This window comes from Delphinapterus leucas, chromosome 1 (assembly GCF_059928025.1).
Source record: "Delphinapterus leucas isolate spDelLeu-1000000601 "Yukka" chromosome 1, BTC_Dleu_Yukka2, whole genome shotgun sequence".
Classification (NCBI taxonomy): Eukaryota; Metazoa; Chordata; class Mammalia; order Artiodactyla; family Monodontidae; genus Delphinapterus; species Delphinapterus leucas.
The window spans coordinates 164465712-164489780 of record NC_143129.1 but is presented as its reverse complement, the minus strand read 5'-3'; the positions used below and the strand labels follow the sequence as shown (position 1 = coordinate 164489780).

The 24069-nt window shown below is 46.1% G+C and overlaps 1 protein-coding gene across 4 annotated transcripts; it reads right to left on the bottom strand.

Annotated features, from left to right (window-relative positions):
* Positions 1-2461: 2461 nt before the first annotated feature.
* AK2 (adenylate kinase 2) lies at positions 2462-22920 on the bottom strand. 4 transcript variants are annotated; one of them, XM_022575136.3, is made up of 7 exons: positions 22725-22911; positions 13313-13438; positions 11428-11538; positions 11205-11299; positions 6042-6114; positions 4661-4856; positions 2462-2575 (listed from the first exon to the last, which is right to left on the bottom strand). In XM_022575136.3, exons 1-7 carry the CDS (start codon positions 22821-22823, stop codon positions 2571-2573), a joined length of 705 nt encoding a protein of 234 aa, XP_022430844.1. In that variant the 5' UTR covers positions 22824-22911; the 3' UTR covers positions 2462-2570. The 4 variants fall into 4 exon arrangements, with proteins under 4 accessions (XP_022430844.1, XP_022430845.1, XP_089752770.1 ...); XM_022575137.2 differs by lacking the exon at positions 2462-2575 and adding an exon at positions 19363-19394 and having other exon boundaries at positions 4490-4856; positions 22725-22825; XM_089896644.1 differs by lacking the exon at positions 2462-2575 and having other exon boundaries at positions 4490-4856; positions 22725-22912.
* Between the last annotated feature and the right edge of the window lie 1149 nt (positions 22921-24069).

The window sequence follows — 24069 nt, the reverse complement described above, 5'->3', positions numbered from 1 at the left end:
TGTCTTGGTCACCAGTGTTGTCAGCACATCTGAGGGGTGGGGATCATTCCCATTCAACTGATGAGGTGCCGTAACTTGCCAGAGGGCTGGCGGTGGAGGAGTTGCTGCTGAAATCTGTCTTCTGACTCATTCAGCTGTCTTTCTGAGAAAAGGCTGGCGAGGCTTCCTGAGGACCAAGGCTGCTCTTCACCCTGCTCTGTCCTGTCTGCGACATTTCATGCACACGAAATCCTAAGCACACACCTTGGGTCCTCAGATTGGCAATGATTTCCCCCAAATCAGCTCTGGGGGTGTGGGCGTCCGCAAAAAAGAACCCATCCGGAGGAGCCCTTTCTGCTGCAGCAGTGCCAAGTCACTCAATCACTTCAGCAACAAGGTCAAGGGGAGACTCCGGTGTCAGAGACTGAGTTCCAACTCTGCTTCTTATGCTGCCCTCAGGAATGTGACCACCACTCCGAGGCTAGGCTTCCTCGAGTGTGATAGGAGAAGACACCTCCAACTGCCTAGGGTGCTTTGTGGGGTTGTAGGTGTGAGGCCACTGCGCAGTAGCTGGCGTTGTCAGCCCTCCCTGCACAGTGGCGACTCTTACCTCAGCCAATCTCGGTTTCCAGATGAGGAGACCAAGCCCAAAGAAGTGAGTGAATAACAGCTCACCCGGTCTTCTTTCAATTTATCCTTTCCAACCATACTATGCGTGCTCCCAGGCTGCTCTGACAAAGATTGCCCCCAGTTTGTTGCACGATGATCACGGAAGGGAAGAAAATTTTCATGGAGCATTTAAATACCTCAGGGGATGAAAAGGTCAGGACAAATAAGTCATGCTGACACCTGAAAATGACTCTGTAGAGGTGGGGGAAGTGGTGGAACAGAAGAGGGAGGAGTTGGAAGAGGGGGCAAGATTTCATATGCCAGGGACAGCCCTGCCTCTCTCCAGGGCAAGAGCACCTGCCTGGAGAAGGACAGCGCTTCCAGCCCAGCTTCCTCTGTTTTCAGGACAGCTGTCATTTTTCAGAAACCTCACTAGCAAAGGCAGCCCTTCCAAACAGCATGAGAGCTTCAGTTTGGACAAATGATTTAAGCTCATTTTTGCAGGGGAAGAAATGGATTTACAAAGCAACCAAGAATATTAAAGAGGCAGCTGAAAAGGCAGCCAAGAATCTGGCTTAGGGATTAGAAGCTCCGGCTTTCTAGGCTGCGGACAACTGTCTGCTCAATAATCATCCAGCCTGGCAAGAAGCAGATATTTTTTCTGTGTATCCTCGGTTCCAACTAGCATTTATCCAGTGTCTGTTGTGTGTCAGGCACCAAGCAAAAAGCTTCTTCTTGTAAATTTCATTTATTGCCAATGAGTCCGAGAAGGTGGCATCACCGGTCTCTTTTTCACATGGGAAACAGGAGCAGAGTAAATGATTGGCTGGGATTTGTCGTACATCCCCTGAACTCCAAGCACAGTGCTGGTCTCCACTAGACCAAGCTGCCTTGTCCTTGGGCTCAAGAAAATCCTGCAAATCAGCTGAAGGTCAAGAGGGTGCAGGCTCTTCTGATGAACATATGCTTGGACCTTCCTGCCTTCTCACGACTTCCAGTGACCACAAGATCCAGAATTCAATGTCAGATCCAGAATTCAGTCATTTTACTGGCCCACATCCCCTTAAAAAATTGCCACAACAGGGGATACAAACATTTAACACACTTTATTGATTTAGGGGCCAAACAAGGCAGCATTTGGACAGTTAAGAAAGGCACCTCATTGAAAATAATACATCACAGTGTTGTTGAGTGATCCCAGTCACAGGATTTGAGGATGGAAAGGACAATCTTTGGATAAGGTCGCTTAGGACACTTGCTCATTTATTAAAAAGGGTCCTTTCACACGACATGGGTGGAGGAAGGCAAGAGTGTAGGGCTGTGGCATATGCTGGGTGGCTGTCGAGAGCTTACCCACGAGAGCCGGCGGGCTGGCACATCAGTGGTAAGTTGGGAGGGGAGTGAGACCAGCCTGCTCCACCTGCCCCAGGACTCCAGTAAACCTGATTTGCTGAGCCACTACCCCCACGAACATACTCTGTATCTCTTTCGAATGGGGAGATGACTTTTTGATCTCATGGTATGGGGAACCAGGGTTAGTAGTCAACTCCTGCCCTGTTCCAAACTACAGGACAGACAGGACAACGGTGTGATTTCCGGCATTCCTGGGCTGGCATGAGGTTCTGATAAAAGCTGAGGTCTTAGGGCACTGGCTTTAAAAAATATCGTCACCAGTCTGGAGTAAATGACAACGTGATTCCTTAGAAATAATACTGCATCTCCCTATTTCTATTTATACCCTCCAATCAGTGTTCTAAAAAATCAATTTTTCCCTTTGCTTGTACTTTTTAAGGCTCCTACTCCATGGAACAGAAGTTGCTTCACTACAGCACTGCTGCTCTTCCCATTCTCCTCTTGAGCCCTCACCACTCCGCCCTCTCCATCCTTACCCTGACCACCCCTCCCCTCTGCCCAGCACCTAAGAGCAGGGATCACGCCGCAGGGTGATGAGCAGTGGTGCAGTCTCGCCTGGCCTTCTGTTACTAGGCTGAAATAGAGAGGAAACAAGAGAGAACAAAATGGGTTTTTAAAAACCAAGTAAATATCAGAGAAGCTTGGCATGCACGCCCCGGCAACCAAATGCATTAAACACTGGACATTTCTCTGCCAGGTGAAAGCTCTCATGCCTGCTGAGGTTAAGGTTCTGGAATTAAATGAAGCAAAAATTGAATCGTACCTACCCCCAAAAGGGCATATGCAACCCCGACGATCTTCCAGTTTTCACTGATAGCCCAAAAATCACACGCACGTGTGTGCACACGTGAATGCATATAGATAGATGACAAATATCTGAGTAAGGATCATGCACACTCTATCAGCAAACATTCAAGGACCTCACCTTTGAGGCCAAATGCCTGCAACTGTCCCTACTTGAAGAGGAGTCGACTCCAAGATTCACGAGGCCACCCTCACCCACAGAAGGAGCCCAGATCCCCACAGACAGAGCTGACAGTTTTGGTTTCACTGCCCTTCCTTGTCCATTCCCAGAAGTCATGTGCTTCCCAGAAACACCCCGTGCCAGATTGGGTTTCCGCTGAGAATGGATGGAGTTAGTTTACAGCCAGGGAAACAAGGCAGAGCAGAGTCAGCAGACACTCACTTGAAGCAGACAAAGAGGGACACGAGATGGCCACTCTGTCCACCTGCAAGCTGTACCCATAGCCAGCTTCCAGGGGGACAGAGGACAGAACCTCTGGCGGGCCCACAGACAGCAGGAGAACTCACGTCAGATGGGGACTGGGCACTTTATAGTCCACTAAACTGAGTCAGCAGATTACAATGGGCAGGTGGCATTATTTATTGGACCTGCCACTGATTTTTTTCATGGTTTTTTTCCAGAGGCTGCTGTTTTTGTGGTCCCTCACAGCAGTCTATTAATTCATCTGTTTGCCCCAAATCAAACCAGAGACCAAAAGGCACAGCACGGACCTCAGGAAATGTTTAGTAGTTGGGAGCTGAGGTTAGGAATAAAAACTGGTTACTGCCATAGGTGATCTTATTTTTGGGGTGATCCTTTCTTGGGGAGACTGGCCACCACCATCATGACGTAAGGGGTGAAGGATTGGATCTGGAAGGGAGATGGTTTGAGTTTAAAAGGGATACATCTGATTTGGGTTTCACATCCTGCAGAGAGATTGGGTTTGAATAAATTCTAATCAAAATGATCCCAAAATGATCCTCAAATCACTGTTTTGTTCATACTTGGAAACAGAGGCGAACATTAAAAATAAAAACAAACCTACCCTGGTCTCTCTTTGGGGAAGTGGACTGGCTGCCCTCAGATGCCCAGCCTGGATGTTCAGAAGACTGTCTAAATTCAAAAGGACCTTTCACCTGGTTTAATTCTTTGGCAGCAATTCAGTATTCAACACAGGTCCCAGATGATTCCTACTTTACAGAACCATGGTGCAGTTCACAGAAATATTCCAACTTGGCCTGGCTCTTTCTATGCTGATACCCTCTCCCAGTTAATTTCTGGAATCTATAATGTAAGCGCCTTTTCCTTCCTGTTTAGGGGGAAAAAAATTAATGATCCCTTTCCACACACTGACTCATTTGGCTTTTCATTACGGGTGAGAAAACAAATGGAATTTCTGGCCAACAGTCTGCCACTAGGAACTGTGGCCCTGCCTGACTTCATGTGACCCAGGACTTCTAATGAGCTGTTGGAGATGGAAAAAATACTAGGGAACTGGAATGCCTGGTAGATACCTGAGTTAGTTTATTTTGGTCAAAAAATAAAATCTAGAGTATGGCTAAAGAAATAAACAGCTAGTAAAGCAATCTTGCCTACAACTTAGAAAGTAGGAGAGTGTACACATACTTATACCAACACACTCATTTGCACACGCACACACGCCCACACACACAGATGAGATGAGAGTTGCACACACGCCAAAGATACATGAAGCAAGTGCTTTTTTAATCAGTACATCAAATGATACTCTTGCTGGCCTGAAGAAGCTTCCCTCTGCCTGCTCTGCCATTCCCACCCACTCCTTCAACAGGGATAGGAAGAAGAAAGAAGTTCCTTTTTGGACCCAACATTACATAAACATAACCAAGTCTTTACATGTGGCTTTGGAGAAGGCTGCTAGGATGCTTGCAAACACAACGTCAGGGGTCTGGGATGCATCGATGGCAGAGTGGATCCCCCGTTTACTGTAGTACTCCACCAGCGGGGCAGTCTGAGTGTGATAGGCCTCCAGGCGGATTTTCAAGGCCTTCTCATTATCATCTGATCGGCGGACCAAGGGTTCCCCGGTGATCTGAGAACAGGAAGAGGGGGATGAAAGGCCAGGACTCAGCAAGTTCTCCTAATCCAACGCTGGATGCAGATCTGAGATGCTGTCTGATCCCAAAGTCCATCAGAGGGAAAGACAAGACCTTCTAGACCCCCTCCAATAAAGAACTATAAAGAACTTCACTATTCCCAGCAAGTTGGTCCCAGGAGCAGACCACTTGGTCCAGAGAAATCAGGGAGTCTGAAACAGCAACAGTGAGGAAAGGGCTGAGACAGGGGGACAGACAAGGTCTTTCTCTCATGGCTTGTGCTCAGGCTGTTCAGCTTCCAAGACAAACACTTCTAGGGTGAGAAACAAGAAAGACAGAGGCCCCTGAGACCAGGAGAATACATCAAAATCACAGATGCAGTAGCAGTTAGGATCTTAGCTGCATAAGTATTCAGTGTTTTCACTGGGGTGCCGGTCATTAACATTCTGAAAGTGGCAAGTGACAGGGAACACTGAGTGACAGAACTGCCAACTCTGTGAAACGTGACGAAGTTGCCAGATAGCTTTGGAACCTGTACGACCTGATGAACTTGTCTCGCATGACAAAGGTAAATCCAGGAAATTCTTACTGTTGCCTGCGTGTTCTAAAACAGACAAGGTGAACTATTTATGGCAAATATTACAGTGTGAGACCCCCCTTTTACATCTGCAAACAATTAAAGACTGCCATAGGAACTTGGCAGTGTTAACCTGGCCAAGCTCTTCCGAATCTGTAGGGTACAGTACAGTCACTAGAGAGAGAAGACATTCTTCTGAAGCAGGACTGGTCAACAAACATCTCTTCACTACTGTCCTTCCAACCGTGGCTCTAATCCGGGGCTTCCAAGCAGCCTTCTCCTGATTAGTTCACCATTTAGGTTGCCATGATGCCAGGAAGGGGCTGCTCTGGACAAAAGACAGGTACAAACTGGGCACTGGGAAGTGGCTGGCACTGGTGGCTACCTCAAGGTCAAGCAATAAACCCCTTGCAGGGACACACTAAAGATGAGCCACAGCCCATGTGATTTACGTGATAGCAATATTTCTCATGGTTAAGTTCGTAATATTGGTAGGAATAAAGGGAAAACGGGAAGAACAAAGGGAAGAAAGAAAAAAGAAAAAAAAGCGAAGTAAGAGAGAGGAAGGAAAGAAAAGGAAACTTCCCGTCCTGAATTTACATACATCATCTTTCATGGGCTCCTTTGGGGGGTTGAACTCCTCGTGGTAGGAACGGCCACTCTCGGGGTGAATCAGTCTGTAAGATAGCAAATGAACAGGAATCAGGCTGCCGGAACCCCAGGGGTCTCCAAGATGACAAGCACAGACAGAGAAGCTGGATGCAAGGACTTTAATCCAGCAGAGAACCTCGTTATAGGAATCTCTTGCTTAGGAAAATAACTGGGCATATGCCAGAGGGAGTATGTTTTCTCTTTTTTTTCTCTTTTTTTTTTTTTGTGGTACGCGGGCCTCTCACTGTTGTGGCCTCTCCCATTGCGGAGCACAGGCTCCGGACGCGCAGGCTCAGCGGCCATGGCTCACGGGCCTAGCCACTCCGCGGCATGTGGGATCTTCCCGGATGGGGGCACGAACCCGTGTCCCCTGCATCGGCAGGCAGACTCTCAACCACTGCGCCACCAGGGAAGCCCTGTTTTCTCTTTTGACCCAACATTAAAATACGTGTCTGGCTGAAGAGGCTGGTATAATGACAGCCTAATTCGGCTGTGTGAGACCATTCCAATTCAGGCCTTAAGCTGAATTCAGGGGCTACAGAGCAACGAGTCACGATCCCTGCTCACAAACAGTGATTAATTTAGAGGGGGAGACAAATGTGGAAATAAATAACTACAATAAATTTGGTAATCCTTTAACAGAGATTTGGACAAAGTGCCACGGGGGACAGAGAAACTAACCTTATTTTCTAAACTAGTTTGGTTATAAAACCAGAAAGGTGCTATAGGAAAAACATGGGCTATGGATGCAGACATCAGTAGACAATGCTGAACACCTCTGCGACCACACAGACACAGAAGGCCCAGCCATCAGAGGGAAATATTCAACGCATCAGGGAAAACAACATATTAAGTCATAGAATAAAGAGCTCAAGAAGAAGCATTTACTTGGCACAGAATATGTAGCTGGCAGCTGCATCTCTGCTGTGTCCCCTTAAGCAACAAGCCCACGCTCCTGACTGGGAGTGGTCACACCACAGGAGCCCTGAAACCTAAGAAGGAAAGGAGGCAGGCCAAACACTGCTCGGCAGCTGGTGCCCGCAACTTCACGTGGCTTCCCAATTCTATGCCAACCAAGGTCTGCTTATTTAACTGATGGCTACTCTCCTCATGACAGTCTGTTAGGCCAGAGCTTCCCAACATTTTTCACCTCTTGGCATACACAGAAAGTACTCAGCGTGCTTGCTCTGGTGGCTGAGGGGGTCAATATCTCAGCACATCAGTTGGGAAAGTCTGGGTTAGACTATCGAAGCCACACGTTTGTAAAATGTGATACTGTGTTTTAATGACAGCATATTTTGGGGGGCCAAGTGGTCCATTTATAGAATAAGGTGGTCCATTTACAGCATGGGGGACAAATTGATAGCAGAGTGAGTAAGTTACACTGAGTGGGCCTGTGACTGCAATCATGTAACACGAGGTTGGGCCCTCCTTTATTTCAGTTGCTGGAGGGGTTCATCTGGTGCATCCACTGGGAAATGACACCCACTAGGAGACCCAAGGAGAGGACGAGCAGAAGCTGCGGGGCTCAGCTACAGCCTTCCTTTGGGAAGGGCTGGGGGCATGAAGTGTGGACCACGTTTCGTTTTTTTGGCCATGCTGTGCAGCATGCAGGATCTTAGCTCCCCAACCAGCATCGAACCCATGCCCCCTGCGGTGGAAGTGTGCAGTCTTAACCATTGGATCGCCAGGGAAGTACCTGGACCTTGTTTCTTCACCTTCTAGAAAGCACAGGGCACATAGCAGCCAGGCTGCAACAAACACAATTCTCTCCTCTCCATGTCTCTACATCAGCTCTTGCGCATTCCCAGATTCCCTCAGCCCTCCAGTTACATATAACACTGCTCCTTCCCCACTTCCAAGTATCATTTTAAGAAGAAGGCAAGACTCATTCCCTAGAAGGGAAAAGAAACCAATCTCCAAGTTCTTAAAATGGGACTGGTCTTAAGTACCAACCAAAACAGCTCTACAAGCCACTGAGCCTGGCCTGGATGTGGAGGTGAAGATGTGGAGGGATCAGGCTGGGATGCTACAGCCACTGCTACCTTGGGTGTGATACTTCAGACACCTGTTTTCTCATCCACAAAATGGGGATGGTACAAGACATTAGGCTAATGATACCAGAGAGCCAACACTGAATAGGTTAAAATCAAAATCCACCAGCCATACTTATGGCAAGAAATAAAATAATAACCCATAGAAGTGAGGTCAGAGCCAATTCTGAAGACATTTACAGTGGGGTCCTTATCATGTCAGATTTAAATAAGATCCATATTAAACTGGCTAGTTCCTGACTCTTTTTCTTGCAATAATCAGCATAGTGGACGAGGAGGCAGAAAGCAGGTTTTTGGTGCTAGTTCTGCCACTGATATGCAAGTGGGCTTGGAAAAACACCTTTACACAGTCTGACCTGTTCTGTTTCCTCCTCTGTAAGGGAGAGGGCCACACTACACCACTCACTTCCAAACCGAGAGACCGAGTCTTGCCTCTTTCGCCCTCTACAATTCTGGAGTTTGTTCTTCAGAATCTCTCAGTGCCCCACCAGCCAACCCCAGTCTCTATCACTTCACTGGTGGATCACATCAGGCTCCTCCAAGTAGGGTCCTTGTCTGTTTCTTATTTCCCTCAATTTAGCCTGTATACCAGGACCAAGCTAATGTTCTCAAAATGCTGTATCTGCCACAACGCCTAGTGGCTTAAGAACATCCCATGATTCCTGACTCAGTCATGTCTACCGTCTCTTCCTTGGCAGACTTTCCCCAGCCAGGCTCCCATTCCACCTTCCCAACCGCACTCATTCTACCACCCAGCCTCCCAGGCCATTTCTCCAGCTCTGGACAGACATTTTGCCAGAAGCCTTAGCTAGAGCCTCTCCCTCAATGCATACTCATTCTTGCCTCCACTCCCTTATGGGAAAGCCTCAGACTTTACACCTGTCCTAGCCAGACTTCCCTCCCTGCCCCCAGGCTGTCTTCCTGGACCCCTACTGCACTAAACAGCCCAGGTTTCACGTAGGGATTGTAGACGCTCTGAGGTCAGACATGGGCACCAGCATATTGTTCTATATTCTCTACTGGTCCCCTGCTCCCAGAGCTGTGCCTGCACAAAGCAGGCCCTTAGGAAGCTGAGCCGATCAGATCAAAGGCCCCTCGTGTCACCTAGTACTATTAACATCTGCTTTGCAATGTCCGGGACCCCAGCCCTGGTCATGTCCCTTCTTGTCAACCCTACTGCTTCTTGGACTACATCAACTTTGCTTGCCTACTCTGTGCCAGAGCAAAGAAACAAAATTCCTGCACTGAAGGAGCCTATGCACTAGCTGGAAACATGAAACCTGGACATTTGAAAAGAAAATTAATATAAGGTGGATCTCACTGTATCTAACACAGCCTTCCAGGAGAACACCTCTAACACTTACTCTGCTGCCTCTCTCCTTAAAGATATGGACTGCAGACACATGGAGAAAAAGGTTCAACCTCATTAGGAAATCAAAGTAATAACATTTATAATCAGAAAACACTGCCCCCTTAATTTAAAAACTTACATGTACTATGACGGCCAAAGCATGAATTTAACAATGCAAAACTGGAAGAACACAAATGTACAACAATCGGGGAACAATTAAGTAAATGATGGTTCATGTACTGTGAAATATCATGCAGCAATTAAAAATAATGGTCATGGAAGTCTGGTTCAAGATGGTAGGCTGACCACCTTCCTGAGGCTCCATTAAAGTGACTAAGGGGGCTTCCCTGGTGGTGCAGTGGTTAAGAATCCGCCTGCCCATGCAGGGGACACGGGTTCGAGCCCTGGCCTGGGAAGATCCCACATGCTGCGGAGCAACTAAGCCCGTGGGCCACAACTACTGAGCCTGCGCTCTAGAGCCCACGAGCCACAACTACTGAGCCCCAGTGCTACAACTACTGAAGCCCGCGTGCCTAGAGCCTGTGCTCTGCAACAAGAGAAGCCACCGCAATGAGAAGCCCGCGCACCGCAACGAAGAGTAGCACCCACTCACCACAACTAGAGGGAGCCCACGCACAGCAACGAAGACCCAACACAGCCAAAAATAAAAACAAATAAATAAATAAATTTTAAAAAAGTGACTGAGGGATTAAAAAAAAGCTATATAGCCCATAATAAGGACAAGAATGGGAGGGTCTCTTAGTGGTTGAGAGCTTCCCACATATTTTTGGAAGGCATAAAGCAGATGGTAGCGTGGTAGTGAAAGAGGGCTGAGGAAACTGTAGCCTAAAGCAGTGGCACTTTTTAGGAGCAAACTCATCAGAGGCAGAAGCATTTCTGTGTTCAACGTTAACTACTATAGAGAAATAAGCACTTTAAAACAAAACATGCAAAAAAATTATAGTGTTATTCGCTAAGCTGGCTGTACCATGAGCAAGTTTTTCCTCAATCTTCTAAACTGTGCAGATGGTCCTATTATTTTTATAATAAAAAGCCTACAGCAAGGTATGGCAACTTCAACTGAAATCGGACTTAAAAAGCACTAAAATGGAGATACAGATGTAAGGAATTTAGTATTTCTTTTTTTTTTTTTGCAGTACGCGGGCCTCTCACTGCTGTGGCCTCTCCCACTGCGGAGCACAGGCTCCAGACGTGCAGGCTCAGCGGCCATGACTCATGGGCTCAGCCACTCCGCGGCATGTGGGATCTTCCCAGACCGGGGCACGAACCCGTGTCCCCTGCATTGGCAGGAGGACTCTCAACCACTGCGCCACCAGGGAAGCCCAGGAATTTAGTACTTCTTAAGGACCCAGGTAAGCAAGGCTCTGAAATATGCACAACATGCTATCTACCATGCACAATGGGTCCTCGAAGCAGGTACTATTACTTCCTCTCTACATATGAGGAAACAGCCTTAGAGAGGTTAAGAAACTTGCCTAGGGTCAGAGTTAAAAGGTGACAGGACTGAGTTGCTGCTGGACTTCAGATCCCTTGCTCTTCCTTCCACATCCCCATCCCATGTCACCACATAAGGTCAATCCATGTGGAAACGGCACTAAGCTTCATGGCTGGGATTAGGCCGGAGCAGTTCCTGTCGTCTGACAAAGCTCTGAGGAAGCATGAAAAGAAGGGACCTTCAGGGGACAAATACCTTCCTGTGATTCTCCGGATCAGCAGAGAGTCTGGGATGCTGAATTCAATCACAGAATCAAGCTTCTCTTTCCTCTTCTCCATGAGGTCATCAAGCTGTAAAAAAGCGTGTGGCCCACCTAAGCTACCAGAGCTTGATAAGACCCATTTCCCTCAAAGGAATAAAGAGATAGAGGGCCAGGATTTGCTTTCATGCAATGGTCATACAAAACCAAGCCACTCACCATTTCTGCCTGCCTCACAGTCCGAGGGAAGCCATCTAAAAGAAAACCATTTTTGCATGGAGGCGTCTCCAAATTCTTCTCAATGAGCTCCACGACCATTTCATCACTCACCTGGAAGTCAAGAACAAAACAATCTTGGGGTTAAATCCATTAACTAGGTGGCATTAGCCCAACTCCAGGGTCATAAGTTTATGTCTGTATAACCTGATTACTAAACAGGTTCTTGACCTAAAGAAGCAAAAATCAGAGCAAATATGGAGTGGCTCCATTTGGAAGATTCAGTTTCATGATTATTTCTGTGGTTGCCATATACACATTCTCTTCCCTTGAGATTCTCCTGTGTCCCAGTAATCTGGGTGAGGGAACAGGAGTGCCTATCACCCCACCAGAAGACCCCCATTTCTTAGGTCCTGAAGGCCTCTCTGGCCATTAGTCAGAGTCCTAGCAATCAGATAACAGCTCCTCAGCAATCAGCTGTCTTCAAGACACAAGTGAGGACATATGGCTGAGAGACCACCTGAGGAGGGCTCTAGGAGAGAATTGTAGAAAGGCACACCAACTTTACCTGTTTCACAATTTTGATTAGGCTAACAGTAAAGCAACCCAGGCGGTCTCGGACAGGAAGCAACAGAGAAGTTCACTGACCTTGGCAAGACTGGTTCAGAACCAAGGAACCAAGAAGCCAGCCCAACACTCCTCTGAGCCCCTCTAAAAACCCCAACAAGGATCCTTCCTAGCTTCCAAAAACCAGTTTTCCTCCTGGGCTTCCACTGCAAGAAAAGTTCCCTGCCAGTATTAGAGTGAAGGCTGCACATTTTGGTAGCTAATGCTCTTATCTCCTGGGACCAGCTGTGAACTTGGGGACAAAGTATAAGCTCTGCGACTAAGTGAAGGCTGGAGATAAGTAATCTCATTGCCACAACCCAATTTTTTCTCAGTACGGGATCTTCCACCAAGACCCAAAGTCCAAAATATCTAGCTTTATGGCTTGACTTACAGCCTCATTAACATGAAGGGAAAGCTAGAAGTAAAGGGGCAGCTGGGCGCACAGGCAGGGCTACCCCAGGTCCAGAATCTCAAAGCCTGACGGGAGGCCCAGCACCCGCCCCAACCAACATTCTAAGATACGTAAAGACCAGACAGCCAAGCACAAAATGACTTCTTCCCAAGGCCAAGTCCCAGAATAACTCAGTTACAATTAAGCTCTGGCACTAATCAAAAAACATTTAGTAGGTAATAAATTGTACTTCTCCAATCAGATCAACTGGACTAAAAACAAGAGGAAATGCTATTATATTCACCAAATAAGAAGGATTACTTTTGTCAACTGCCAAGCAACCTCTCTGTTAAAGACACAGAACAGAATCACAAAAGTAGATTAAAAACACTTCTGAGACTTCCTGAGTCCTCTCTTGAATCACCCTTGAGTTCTGGCCTAGGGATGGCAGTTTCATTCTTGGTCTTAAAACTGGATATTTAAAAAAAAAAAAAAAGTAAAAAACAAACAAACAAAAAAACCTGGGTATATTACAAAATGTGCCGGCACAAAGGAACTTCAAGAGTACCGTGAATAAAATAAGTGTCATAAATTCAGAATGAACCAAGTAACTTGCTACTGTAAAAGTTCATATAATGTGCCAGTTTGTTAAAACACCCCGCAGCACAGGGCTGTCCAACAGAACTTTCTACAATGATTAAAATGTTCTATATCTGTGCGGGCTAGCAAAAACTTGAAATGTGGCAAGTGAAACTGAGGAAGTTAATTTTAAATTAAATTAAATTAAAATTAATTTCAGTAGTTACATGTAGCTGGTGCTCACCCTATTAAGCAGGGCAGATCTAGACTCTGAGGAATATCAACATTCACTGGTACCACCAAACCTACCAGTTTCCCGGCATCCATAGTTGCCTTCAGCTTTTTTCCCAGCTCTGAGCCAGAAGCCACCATGGCTCTCAGCATGTCCCCAGTAGCCAAATGGCAGACACAGAAGTTTTCAGCCAACTTGGGTGCCTATGAAGGGGAAGACAAAAAACAAGATATGGTTAACAGTGCAGGCCTTGGAGTTAGACTGCCTGGGTGTGAACCTGGCCCTGCCACTTACTGGCTATGTGAACTCTGACAAATGCCTATTTCCTTACCTGTAACTGGGATAAAAGTACCTTACATTATATTCTAACATATGACTATAGGGTTGTAGTTAAGAATTACATGAGATAATACATAGGCACTTAAAACAGTGCACCTGGCACAGGAAGCCATCATAAATATCAGCTATTATCACTACTTCCACTAGACACACTAGTGACACATAAGCCTCAGTTTCCCCATTATAAATGGGAAAAACGGGAACAGCAGTACCAACACTTCACACGGTTGCTCAGAGGTTTAAGAGTTCATGTATATAAAGCACCTGGCACAATGCCTGGCATGTAACGTGCTGAATGCATATTCGCCAAAGGGATGGACGTGTGGCCGTCAAGTACTGTGGTCACCAGTGTGGGAGGCAGCTGGAGCCAGGCGCTGAAGTCTCCCTCAGGCAGACTCGGTTCTTCCCTTCCCTGTCACTAGGGTATCTGCATTATCTGGGCCAAATCACTTAACCTCTCAAGAGTCTCAGTTTTCTCATTTGTCTAAAATGAAGGCAAAAAGTCTCTGTCTCAGAAGGTAGCTGTGAGGATCAGATGAGATATATATATGAAGAGCACCTGGCAAACATTAAGTGCTTAGTAGCTTTAGGGAGCAGTATAGCCTTTTGGCTAAGAGCATGGGCTTGAGAGTCAAACGCCTGGGTTTCAGACACCAGGTTCACCAATGGCTGGTTATGTGACTTGAGAAGAATTATATCACTTTTCTAAATTTTAAATTTCCTCTAGGTATAATGGAGATGGTAATAGTACCTATATCACTGGGTTGATGAGATTATATAGAATTCCACATACGCAGGGCCAGGCACTTTGTAAGTGCTCAGTGAACATCAGCTGTTACTGTAATCCCTGTCTTAATTCCATATTCATTCATACAGAAAGAAAATACTAATACTTCGAAGATGCCTCTTCTAAGAACCTTGCTGGGTACCAGGGAAACAGATGAATAGGAGACACAGACTCCGTCCTCTATGAGTTCATAGTTTGGTGACTATACCACAGAACGAAGACTAGAAGAGAAGAGACCCTTGAGAGTCCGACATTGGTTTTGTAGTGGCAAAAAAGAATGCAGAATTCATGAGGAATAGAATCAGTTCAAGGAGCTTAACACTTTGCTTTCTGGTTCAATTGTTTTGGAAAAGAAGTAGGGTGGGAACCTTGCTCAAACCAGTTCATTGGGAGCTTTCTTAGGTGCACATGGTAAAGGCTAAACAGATAGGGCTCAGGGCAACAGTGCTGGTTTGTGACTCACGGACTGATTCAGCTCAGAGAACTGACTTCATAGCAAAATGGAACCCAGATGAGGTATTTAAAACCACACTTGGGAAACCAGTGAAGGTCAGGACGCTCTGGTGATGGAAAACCTTCTGGTCCTTCGGGCTGGCACAGTGGCCACAAACCCAGAGAGCTGTGCTTTTCTGCTGATCTTTCTCCTTGGTTGCTGAAATTAACTTGGGTGAAAAATTGGGAGGTCAGGCTTGTTCCAGGGGAAAGAGTAACCAAAACACCAGAGAAGAGGTGTTAGCACCTAACCTTCCAATTTTTACCACTCTAAACCACAGGACTCTTCTGTGCTATTTCAGGTGACTAGATTCTACGGCTGTGTGGAAGCACACTCCCAGAGGGAAGACGCGGCACGGCGGAAGACTAACTCCTTCATTTCTTGCTGGCTGCACAGAAGTCAATGGGGTGGGCTGCAAAGAGCATGAAATTTGGAGTCAGACAGATTTGCACATGAGCCCTGGCTGCCCTCAATAGCTTTATGACCTTTGGCTAGTTACTTAATTTCTCAGAATCTCAGTTCCCTTACCAGTCAAATAGGGATAATGTCTACTCCATAGGGCTGTTGTGAGGATAAAATGAAATAAATATCAGACACACCGTGGGCATTCAGTAAATAAAAGACCTCCTTTCAAGGTCTTTCTTTTTTGCATTACTCTTTACTTGCAAACTACAGAAGAAGCCTGATGAAATAGCTGTATTTCATTCCCCTTACACTTCACGCTTATACTTTTTATAGAGGAATGCTTCCCCTACTCCAAACCACCTGAGGGTACTGCTAAAATGCAGATTCTGATTCTACAGGGTGGGCCCTGAGCATCTGCATTTTAAACCAGCTTCCAGGCCTGGCTGTGCTGCTGACCCCTGGACCACACTCAGCTGCTGCTGAGGCCCCGAGACACATGGGTCTCACTAGCCATGGGCTACTGTTGAGCCCAAGAAATAGGCCCCCCATCTGTAGGAGAAACCTGTGGTTTGGGAAGGGGGTGTGGTTCAGAATGGCTAAAACCACTAGGGAGGCAGCATGGTGAGGTTAGTGTTCTCAAACATCAGTGTATTATCACAATCATCCGGGGCACTTGCTAAAAATATAAAGCCAGGCCCGCCCTTGAAATGTATGATTGAGTGGTTTTCGGGTAGCATGGTGGGATTCTGATGCACACAGATTGTGAAGCCCTGGGGCAGGGGTGTAAGACTGGGTTTTACAGTGGTTCAGATCCGGGATTTACAGTTTACTCACTGTGTCACCTTGAACAAGATATATAGCCTTAAGGCCTTGGTTTCTTCATCTCTAGAGTACAGTAAGTCCCTACATATGAACCTTCAAGCTGCAAACTTTCAAAGATGCAAACGTGCGTTCACATGTCCAATCATGTAAGTTCACGTGTCTGGCATACATTGTCACGTGCGTGCATCCTCTACAAGTGGCTGCGCTTTTGTGTACTTTACCGTACAGTACTGTGTAAGAGTACAGAAGTATAGTATCTTTATTTCTAGCCCAGGATGTCCTGAAACAAGTGTAAAAGCAGCGGTGATGTAGCTGGTACTGCTAAGAAGTGCCAGGAATTGGAGGCCCAGAGAAAGGACGAAGACAGAAAAGAGGAAGAAGTAACTGAAGAACCGAAGAGATTCACGACACAGGAAATGGCAATGGGATTTTCTTTATTTGAGGAGGCACTGTTAGTTTTTGAGGCACAGCACCTGAGAGTAGAATGGTACACGAAGGTTGCAGCAGCCATTCAGAATGCAATCCAGCGGTACTGTACCATCTATGACGAGAAAAAAAGAGGTACTGCCCAGACATCACTGGATCATTTTTTCAAGAGGGTAGATAGAGTTGAATCCAGCAAGGAACCAGAACCTGTGCCATCAACGTCAGGCGTGAGTGAAACTGCAGCTTGCCCTCCATCTCCTATAGCTGACGATCCTTCAGCTCTACCATCTCCCATCTCCTCTCCCTCCTCCAGCCAGTAACTCTTCTTGCCTGTTCACCCGATGCCCCTGTATGCCAGCTGTTGGACTGTACCACTGTACTTGTCAAGGTACTGTACTGGAAGATTAAAAATGTCTTCTTTATTTTATTTTTATGTATTACTGGTGTGAAAAGTATTATAAACCTATTACAGCACAGTACTATACAGCTGATTGTGTTAGTTGGGTACCTAGGCTAACTTTGTTGGACTTACGAACAAATTTGACTTACCAACGCGCTCTCGGAATGGAACTCATTCGTATGTAGGGGACTTACTGTACAGACAACAATGTCTACTTTCAGAGCTGTTATGGGGATTTGGCAAAATCATATACGCAAAAGAATCCAGCATAGTGCCTGGCATTTAGGGAAATAAAGGGAAAATGTCAGTCTTTAAGATTTGATTTAATCAAGCTCACTTGTTTTCTTACCTTGAAATCATCTTTCTACTGCTGTCTTTCCCACTTCCACCTCCAATGCTTCTGTACATGCAGCTGCAAACATCTCCTAAAATACTGCTGGACATACTACCCACCCCCCAACAAACATACATTCAGAAGCCTCAACGTTCCCCCAGGGCAACAGGGGAGAAGTCCCAATACCTTAGTCCAGCACTCAGTATCGTCCACAACCAACTTCCTATACCTCCCAAGCTACTCAAATTTGCCTCCACAAGTCCCCTACCAGGATGCCCTGCACAATGGCAAACAGCTGCTCTATATATGCTTTCCAATTACATAACATAAGCCTCTCCATGGTCCTCGGCTCAAGATCCTCTCTATGCAAGAATGCCCTCTCCCTTCCTCCTACTGGTCCAAGCTCTACCCTCCTCTGTAGTCAAATTCTGAGCATATCTCTCCCACCTAAAACCCTCCCCAAGTACCCTTTCTTCCTCCAAGAAGGAATCATATAAACATCAGTTAACTGGGTGTTTGCAAGATGCCAAGCAATTTTTCCATGCATTGTTTTACAGTATTTAGTATGTATAATACATAACAAATGTTAGGTAGTAACTATTTTTATGTGCATTTTACAAATGAAATTCAGAGGCTAAGTTGCCCAAGATCACAAAGCTAGTAACAGCAGATCTGGCAACTGGCCTCAAGACTGTCGAGCCCTAGCTCTTATCCATGACACCACATGGCTTTACTAACACCTCCCCCCCACCCCCAGAGCCTTAGTGGCTGTCCTTGGGGAAGTGTGTGTATATGTGTGGAAGGGAGCACAAGGAGGCCTTCACAGTGCTGGCAATGTTCTGTTTCTTCATATGGGTATAAGCTACACAAGTGTGTTCACATGTGAAAATTCATCAAGCTGCCCACCTAGGATATCTGTACCTTTCTCTATATTATGCTTCAATTAAAAAGTTTAAAAAAAAAAAAGTTTTTTAGGGCTTCCCTGGTGGTGCAGTGGTTGAGAGTCCGCCTGCTGAGGCAGGGGACACGGGTTCGTGCCCCGGTCTGGGAAGATCCCACATGGCGCGGAGCGGCTGGGCCCGTGAGCCATAGGCTTGCACGTCCAGAGCCTGTGCCCCGCAACGGGAAAGGCCGCAGCAGTGAGAGGCCCACGTACCACAAAAAAAAAACAAAAAAAAACACGTTTTTTAAAAGCACAGAAACCTGTGTTTGAATTTCAGCTCTGCCTGTTAACTGACCATGTAACCTCAGGCCAGAGATCCTTTAATCACTATAAATTGGATATATTAGTACCAACATCACTGGGTGTATAGGAGGAAGAATGGAAGATTCTCAACAAATTATAGTTCTTTTCTAACCCTGAACTGTCCTAGCATTTGTCAGTCACTCATCTCACACTTCCCATATGGTACTCTGCACTAGTAAGTACTGCTTGCATGCACGTTCATTTCTGCCCCTACACCTAGATTGGTAGCAAAGATAAGATGGTAATGCTGTTCAAGAATCAGTCACGAATTCAAATCCTATCTTTGCTACTTTATGTATGTCCTGGGGCAAGATACACACTGGGCCTCAGTTTACCAGGCAAAGGCAAAGATAACAACAGGACCTTCCTCCTAGGGCTGCAGGATTAAATCAGATGACACCTGTAACATCTTTGGCTGTGGGGGGTAGGGTCTGTCACGTAACCCAGCAAAGGGTGACTATTTTGCAATATTAAACCCTCTTGAGGGCAAGGCCTGCCCTGCATCTCTAGCATGGAACTTATCCAACAAAACATGCATAGGGCAGGAGACAAATCTAACCCAGGGCAGCAGATAGCAGCAGAAAGAGCAGGAGCTCTGAAGTCATTCAGATGCAAGATCAGCCAATTACTTGCCCTGTAACCTAGAGCACAAGCTCTTTGAGCTTTAGTTTCTCTACTGTAAAAGGGGGAGTAAGAGCATGGGTCTCACAGAGTTGTTTTTGCACTGTGAGCGTCAATGCACTGACATAACTGACAGAGCCTGACCTGCAAGACGGCAGCTGACGGCCTAAGTGTGCTGGCCTTGAAGAACTGGTGTCAGCTGGACACATGGAAGAAACTATGAAAGGGGCTGGCAGAGGAAACAGAAAACATACCCGTTTTGGCCACACCATAGGAACATCTAACCCTAAAAGGGAGACAGGGAAGTAACGTTATTTAAACAAAACAACAAATCCAAGTGTTCCAGATGTTTTAGACATTATTATGTTGATGCAAAAGCAGGTAGTTTAAAAATGTTTAACTATTTTAGTTAAAAATAAAAAGTTGTAAAAGGAAACAGATTGTTTCAGTCATGCCAACATTAAATACCTAAAATACTGAGTTATGCAGGTATAAAAGGAAGCACTAGTGGGAAGAAAACAAACATTACTGAGCAGGCACTAGGCACTAACCCAGGTTAGGATTTTACATCAAAGATCACAAGCATTTACCAGGCAGGCAACACAAATAAAGTGGGTCAAATAAAGCAACAGGCAGCGAAGAGGGCTATGCAGGGGACAGGAGAGCACATGGACCACCCAAAGCGGCATCCCCACGCAACTGCATGCCCCGCTGGAACGGAGGCCCAGAACCACCAGATCTGACTTCTCAAGAGAAACGAGAGCTCTGGATTTTTAAGTGAAATTTCACAACTGAAAACACTGTGTGGTCAACCTATTATTTTGAAAGCTGACAAATTATGGGAATAAATCGAGCATTTAACCTACCCTTACTGTACAAACCATACCAAATAGTAGGTGAGAAGTTTCTCTTTATAGAAATATTTCAGCTAATAAATGAAAAGGGAATGATATAAGTAGAACATCACCATTTTGCCACCCACAGTGAATTCCTGGACCCAGGCACTGAACACCAGAGATAAGCAGACACAGTATGCCTCCTAATGGACAGCACACCACCACCTGTGATGTAGTTGGGTCAAAAATTGAACCCAGATCTGGTTAATTGTTTTTTTACAGGAAAGAAAGAAGAAGATGTTAAGTATGGCATGGGGATACAATAAAAAAATTCTCAGAAAGAGGGATACTCCCAGAATAAACAACTTCCACAAAAAAGCTGCAAGGAAAAAAAAAGGGGGGAACCTGTAAATTAAAAGGGACTTGAAATGATCATATTTGTGAGACAAATGAATGGAAATGTAAACATTTACTGTTATTATCGTTTTTAGGGGATAGTGTGCTTGTTTACAAAAAAGAATTCGTCTTTTAGAAATACACATTGAAATATTTACAAATGAAGTGTTATAATGTCTGGGAGCTGCTCTAAAATAATCTGTGAAGGGAGAGTGGATGGGGAAGGAATGGCCACCAGCTGATGGTAGCTGGGGCTGGATAATGGGTACATGGGGGCTCATTACACAATCCTGTCTTCTTTTGTGTATTCAAACTCTTCATAATAAAAAGCTGGGGTGTGTCTGCAGGCTAAATTCTGCTGCAGGCTGCCACTTTGCAACCTCTGATTTAGGAACACTGTTCTTTAAAACTCCATTAAAACTACAACCGCCAGTATTCCTATTGTTCCAGTTATGGAGAGAAAGGTGTACAGAGGTTAAGTGACTTGTGTAAATCTTACCCTTAAGTCCCAGCTCTAATCACATCTCCTCGACTTCTACAAGGCCTTCTCTGACCAACTCCTATCATACATACACCCTTATAAATCAGCTCATAATATAATTTTCTTCAAAACTTCCTGAAAACATTACCCTTTACACCGAGATACAGCTGAGTTGGGGGGTGGGGGGATGTGTTACTAAGATAGGGAGTCAATAATTAGTGAACATCTACTATGTGCCAGGTTGTCATCTAGGTGTGCTTTACACACATATATAACATAATTTTCCAGTATCCTTGTTAACTTTTGGTCTAGGGGGGCAAGGACCTTATCAGTCTTCTTTACTGCTGTCTCCAATGTTCGGTGCTCATGACATGTTGAATGAGTAAGGTTAAGTATTAGCCCCATTTTTCAGGTGAGAGCAGTGAGGCTTAGAAGTTACAAAGCTTGCTAAACTATAAAGCCCTTGTCTCAGCACAGGGATGGGTTGTCCATTTCACAACTACTGAAATTATTAACTTCAATATGAACTAAGAAAAAAACAACTGATGCATTTGAGCTACCTCGTTTATCTCGGTCACTCAGCAAAAGTCCGTAGAGTTTGGGATTAAACATTCCTAAACGCAGGTTACCTAATAACTGAGGGTGGTAGCAACAGGAAAGAGGAGCATTCAATGTTACTGAGGACAAGGGGGTTAGGTAACAATGACCCTCAAGGGCAAATCGGCTCTGGCTATAGAAAGAAAAGGGGAAGTGGTCTTTCTTCACCTAGTAGACACAGCCAAAAAGCAAAGTCACAGGAATGAACTGAATCTCTAAGACTCCCCTTCTCCTCATCACCCACATGAATCTGTGTTCATCCATTTCCAGTAACCTCATGAAATAATGTGCTGGGTGTCACAGGAGCCCCAAGAATGAGTAAGACAAATGATCTGTCTGCCAGGACTTTGCAATCTTTGCAAGGGCTCAGAAGAGAAGACGGGGCATAGAGCAGCACCCAGAACCCCATTCCCTTAGCAGATCACACTTTCAGGAATTCCCTCCTTAGACCCTAACAGCAAGCAAAAGCTTGACGGCGGTGGGGGGGGCAATGCCAGACCCCAGGCAGGAGGAGGATATTGATAATCCAACCTATGGGCTTCAAAATCCTAAGTGAGGTCATAAATCCCAACCTTTATCTATGGGCCCATTATGTCCCAGGTGCCAAGTGAGGCCCCACGGTCAGCAGAAGGTAACTTCAGACCCCAATCACTCAGAGCCCTGAGGTTCCAGGCTCCATGAAGTCAATTTTGCTAACCTGAGAAAGCCGCCTGACCTCTCTGACCCTGTTTTCTCACCTGTATATTGAGGTACTCTCTCCCATCCCCCCAACTTAACTGTCTCAGGCAGGTCATACCTCATTTCTCTTAGCAGTACTCCTAACCAGCACAGGCCAGCTCCCGCTTTCCCCCATGAGTGGGAGACGCTACTCCACCTTCAGGCATTAGTCATTACCAGAAACGTCCCCCTACCCCGAGTGCCTGGAACGTAACCCTCGACAACCCACTACCAAATGGCAGGCAATCTGGGGTCCCTGCGTCCACTCGGGTTGTAATCTACATGCCTCAGCCCAGGGCGCACCTTACCCTTCAAATCTTCCCAGCTTCTAAACCCTTAAGGGATCTAATCAGTCCTTAGGATCACCTAACACGGCACCTCAAGCCTGGGTCCCTCAAGAACTCTAACTCAGACTCCCTCGACCTCCAATGTGGACCCTCCCCCAAACACCTGCTAGAACCCCAGACTCCAGCCAGGGTACCCCTCCAGGCTTCAGCCAGCGGCCCGGCTCAGGGGCGACCCAGACCTCTGGCAGCCCTGACCTTGGAGTCCCACGGGCTCTGCCGACAAGCCCGGCTCAGCAACTCACCTGGGTACCCTTGCCGGCTCCGGGCGGCCCCAGAAGCACGGCCCGGATGCCTTCAGGACACTCTCTAGCCGGTTCGGCCATGGGAACGTTGGGAGCCATGGCGGCCGAAGCCTCTCGCTGCCCAACCAGCCTGCAGTCCTCCCAAGTCCACCGCTTCCAGGCCAGCGCGCCACGCACGCCACGCACGCCCCACTCACCGTTCACACTGGCCCGTCGACACGTCCGTCAGCCCACTCCGCCCACCCCTGAGAGCGACGGAAACTTCATCTTACCAACCACTCAGCGATACTGGGGAAGGCTGCTTTTGATTGGACAGGATCGGTAAGGGAGTAAGGAAGGGGAGGGCCATCACGGACGCGGGTGTGGGGCGCGCGGCGGGTATGCGGAGTGGGCGGGAAAACATGAAGCAATCCTAGAGGCCCGGCTGAGAGTTCTGGGTTGGCTTTTGACAGTTAGTGACACCGGCAACCCCAGTGAAGTCCTATAAAATTGCCCGTGAGAGTACAAATGGGTGAAATCAGTCTTAGAAGACAAATTGGCAAATATGTATCAAATATCCTTTGGTCCAGCAATTCCACTTCCAGGAATTCAAAGGACATAATCTACGATATACGTAAAGATCTGTCTCACAAAGATACTAATTGAAGCACTTATAACAGCCCCAAAGTCCAAAACAAGTAAATAAAAAAACAAAGGCAATATGCTAAATGTTCAACAATAAGAGCTTAGTTAAATAAATTGCAACAAATTTGTATACTGGAATCCCCCCCCATGCATAAAATATTTAATTGCATGGGAAAATGTTCACCAAACGGGATACAAAACTACAGTTGCAACAAAATCCCAATTTGTTTGATAGTTACAAGTGATGATCTATGTATAGTGTGATTACAGGAGCTTCTCCCCTTCTTTGTGCATATTTATATTTTCAAAAAATTCTATAATGAATTCTGTAATAAACAGGAGAAGGTAGTTTTTCTCAAAAGAGATGACCTTCTCTTGGACAGATTTTTGGTGTGTGAAAGTTTCATCCACACCCCCCATGAAGCAACTCCTGAGGTCCTGGCAAGACCTTTAGTCCAGAGAGTGATTATAAAACAATTATGTTTCCCCACAGGCTTATTGCAACTCATTTCCTTTTTTTCTTTTTTCCTGCCGTGCCACGTGGCATGCAGGATCTTAATTCCCCGACCAGGGATCAAAACCCATGACCCCTGCAGTGGAAGTGTGGAGTCTTAACTACTGGACTGCCAGGGAAGTCCCGAAATTCATTTTCTGTATCCTGGAAATAAATTTTCTATCTTTTCAGCTTGGTCTCTTCTATTTTACCTCACAAAAGAAGTTA

What these genes read in the sequence shown, in the direction of transcription:
- AK2 (XM_089896644.1), bottom strand. Translation starts at nt 22,823, where the DNA reads ATGGCTCCCAACGTTCCCATGGCCGAACCGGCTAGAGAGTGTCCTGAA. An exon ending in CTATGGATGCCGGGAAACTG is followed by an intron (nt 11,539 to 13,312) that starts GTAGGTTTGGTG and finishes CTTGACTTCCAG; the next exon opens with GTGAGTGATGAAATGGTCGT. An exon ending in ATCCGGAGAATCACAGGAAG is followed by an intron (nt 6,115 to 11,204) that starts GTATTTGTCCCC and finishes GCTATCTTACAG; the next exon opens with ACTGATTCACCCCGAGAGTG.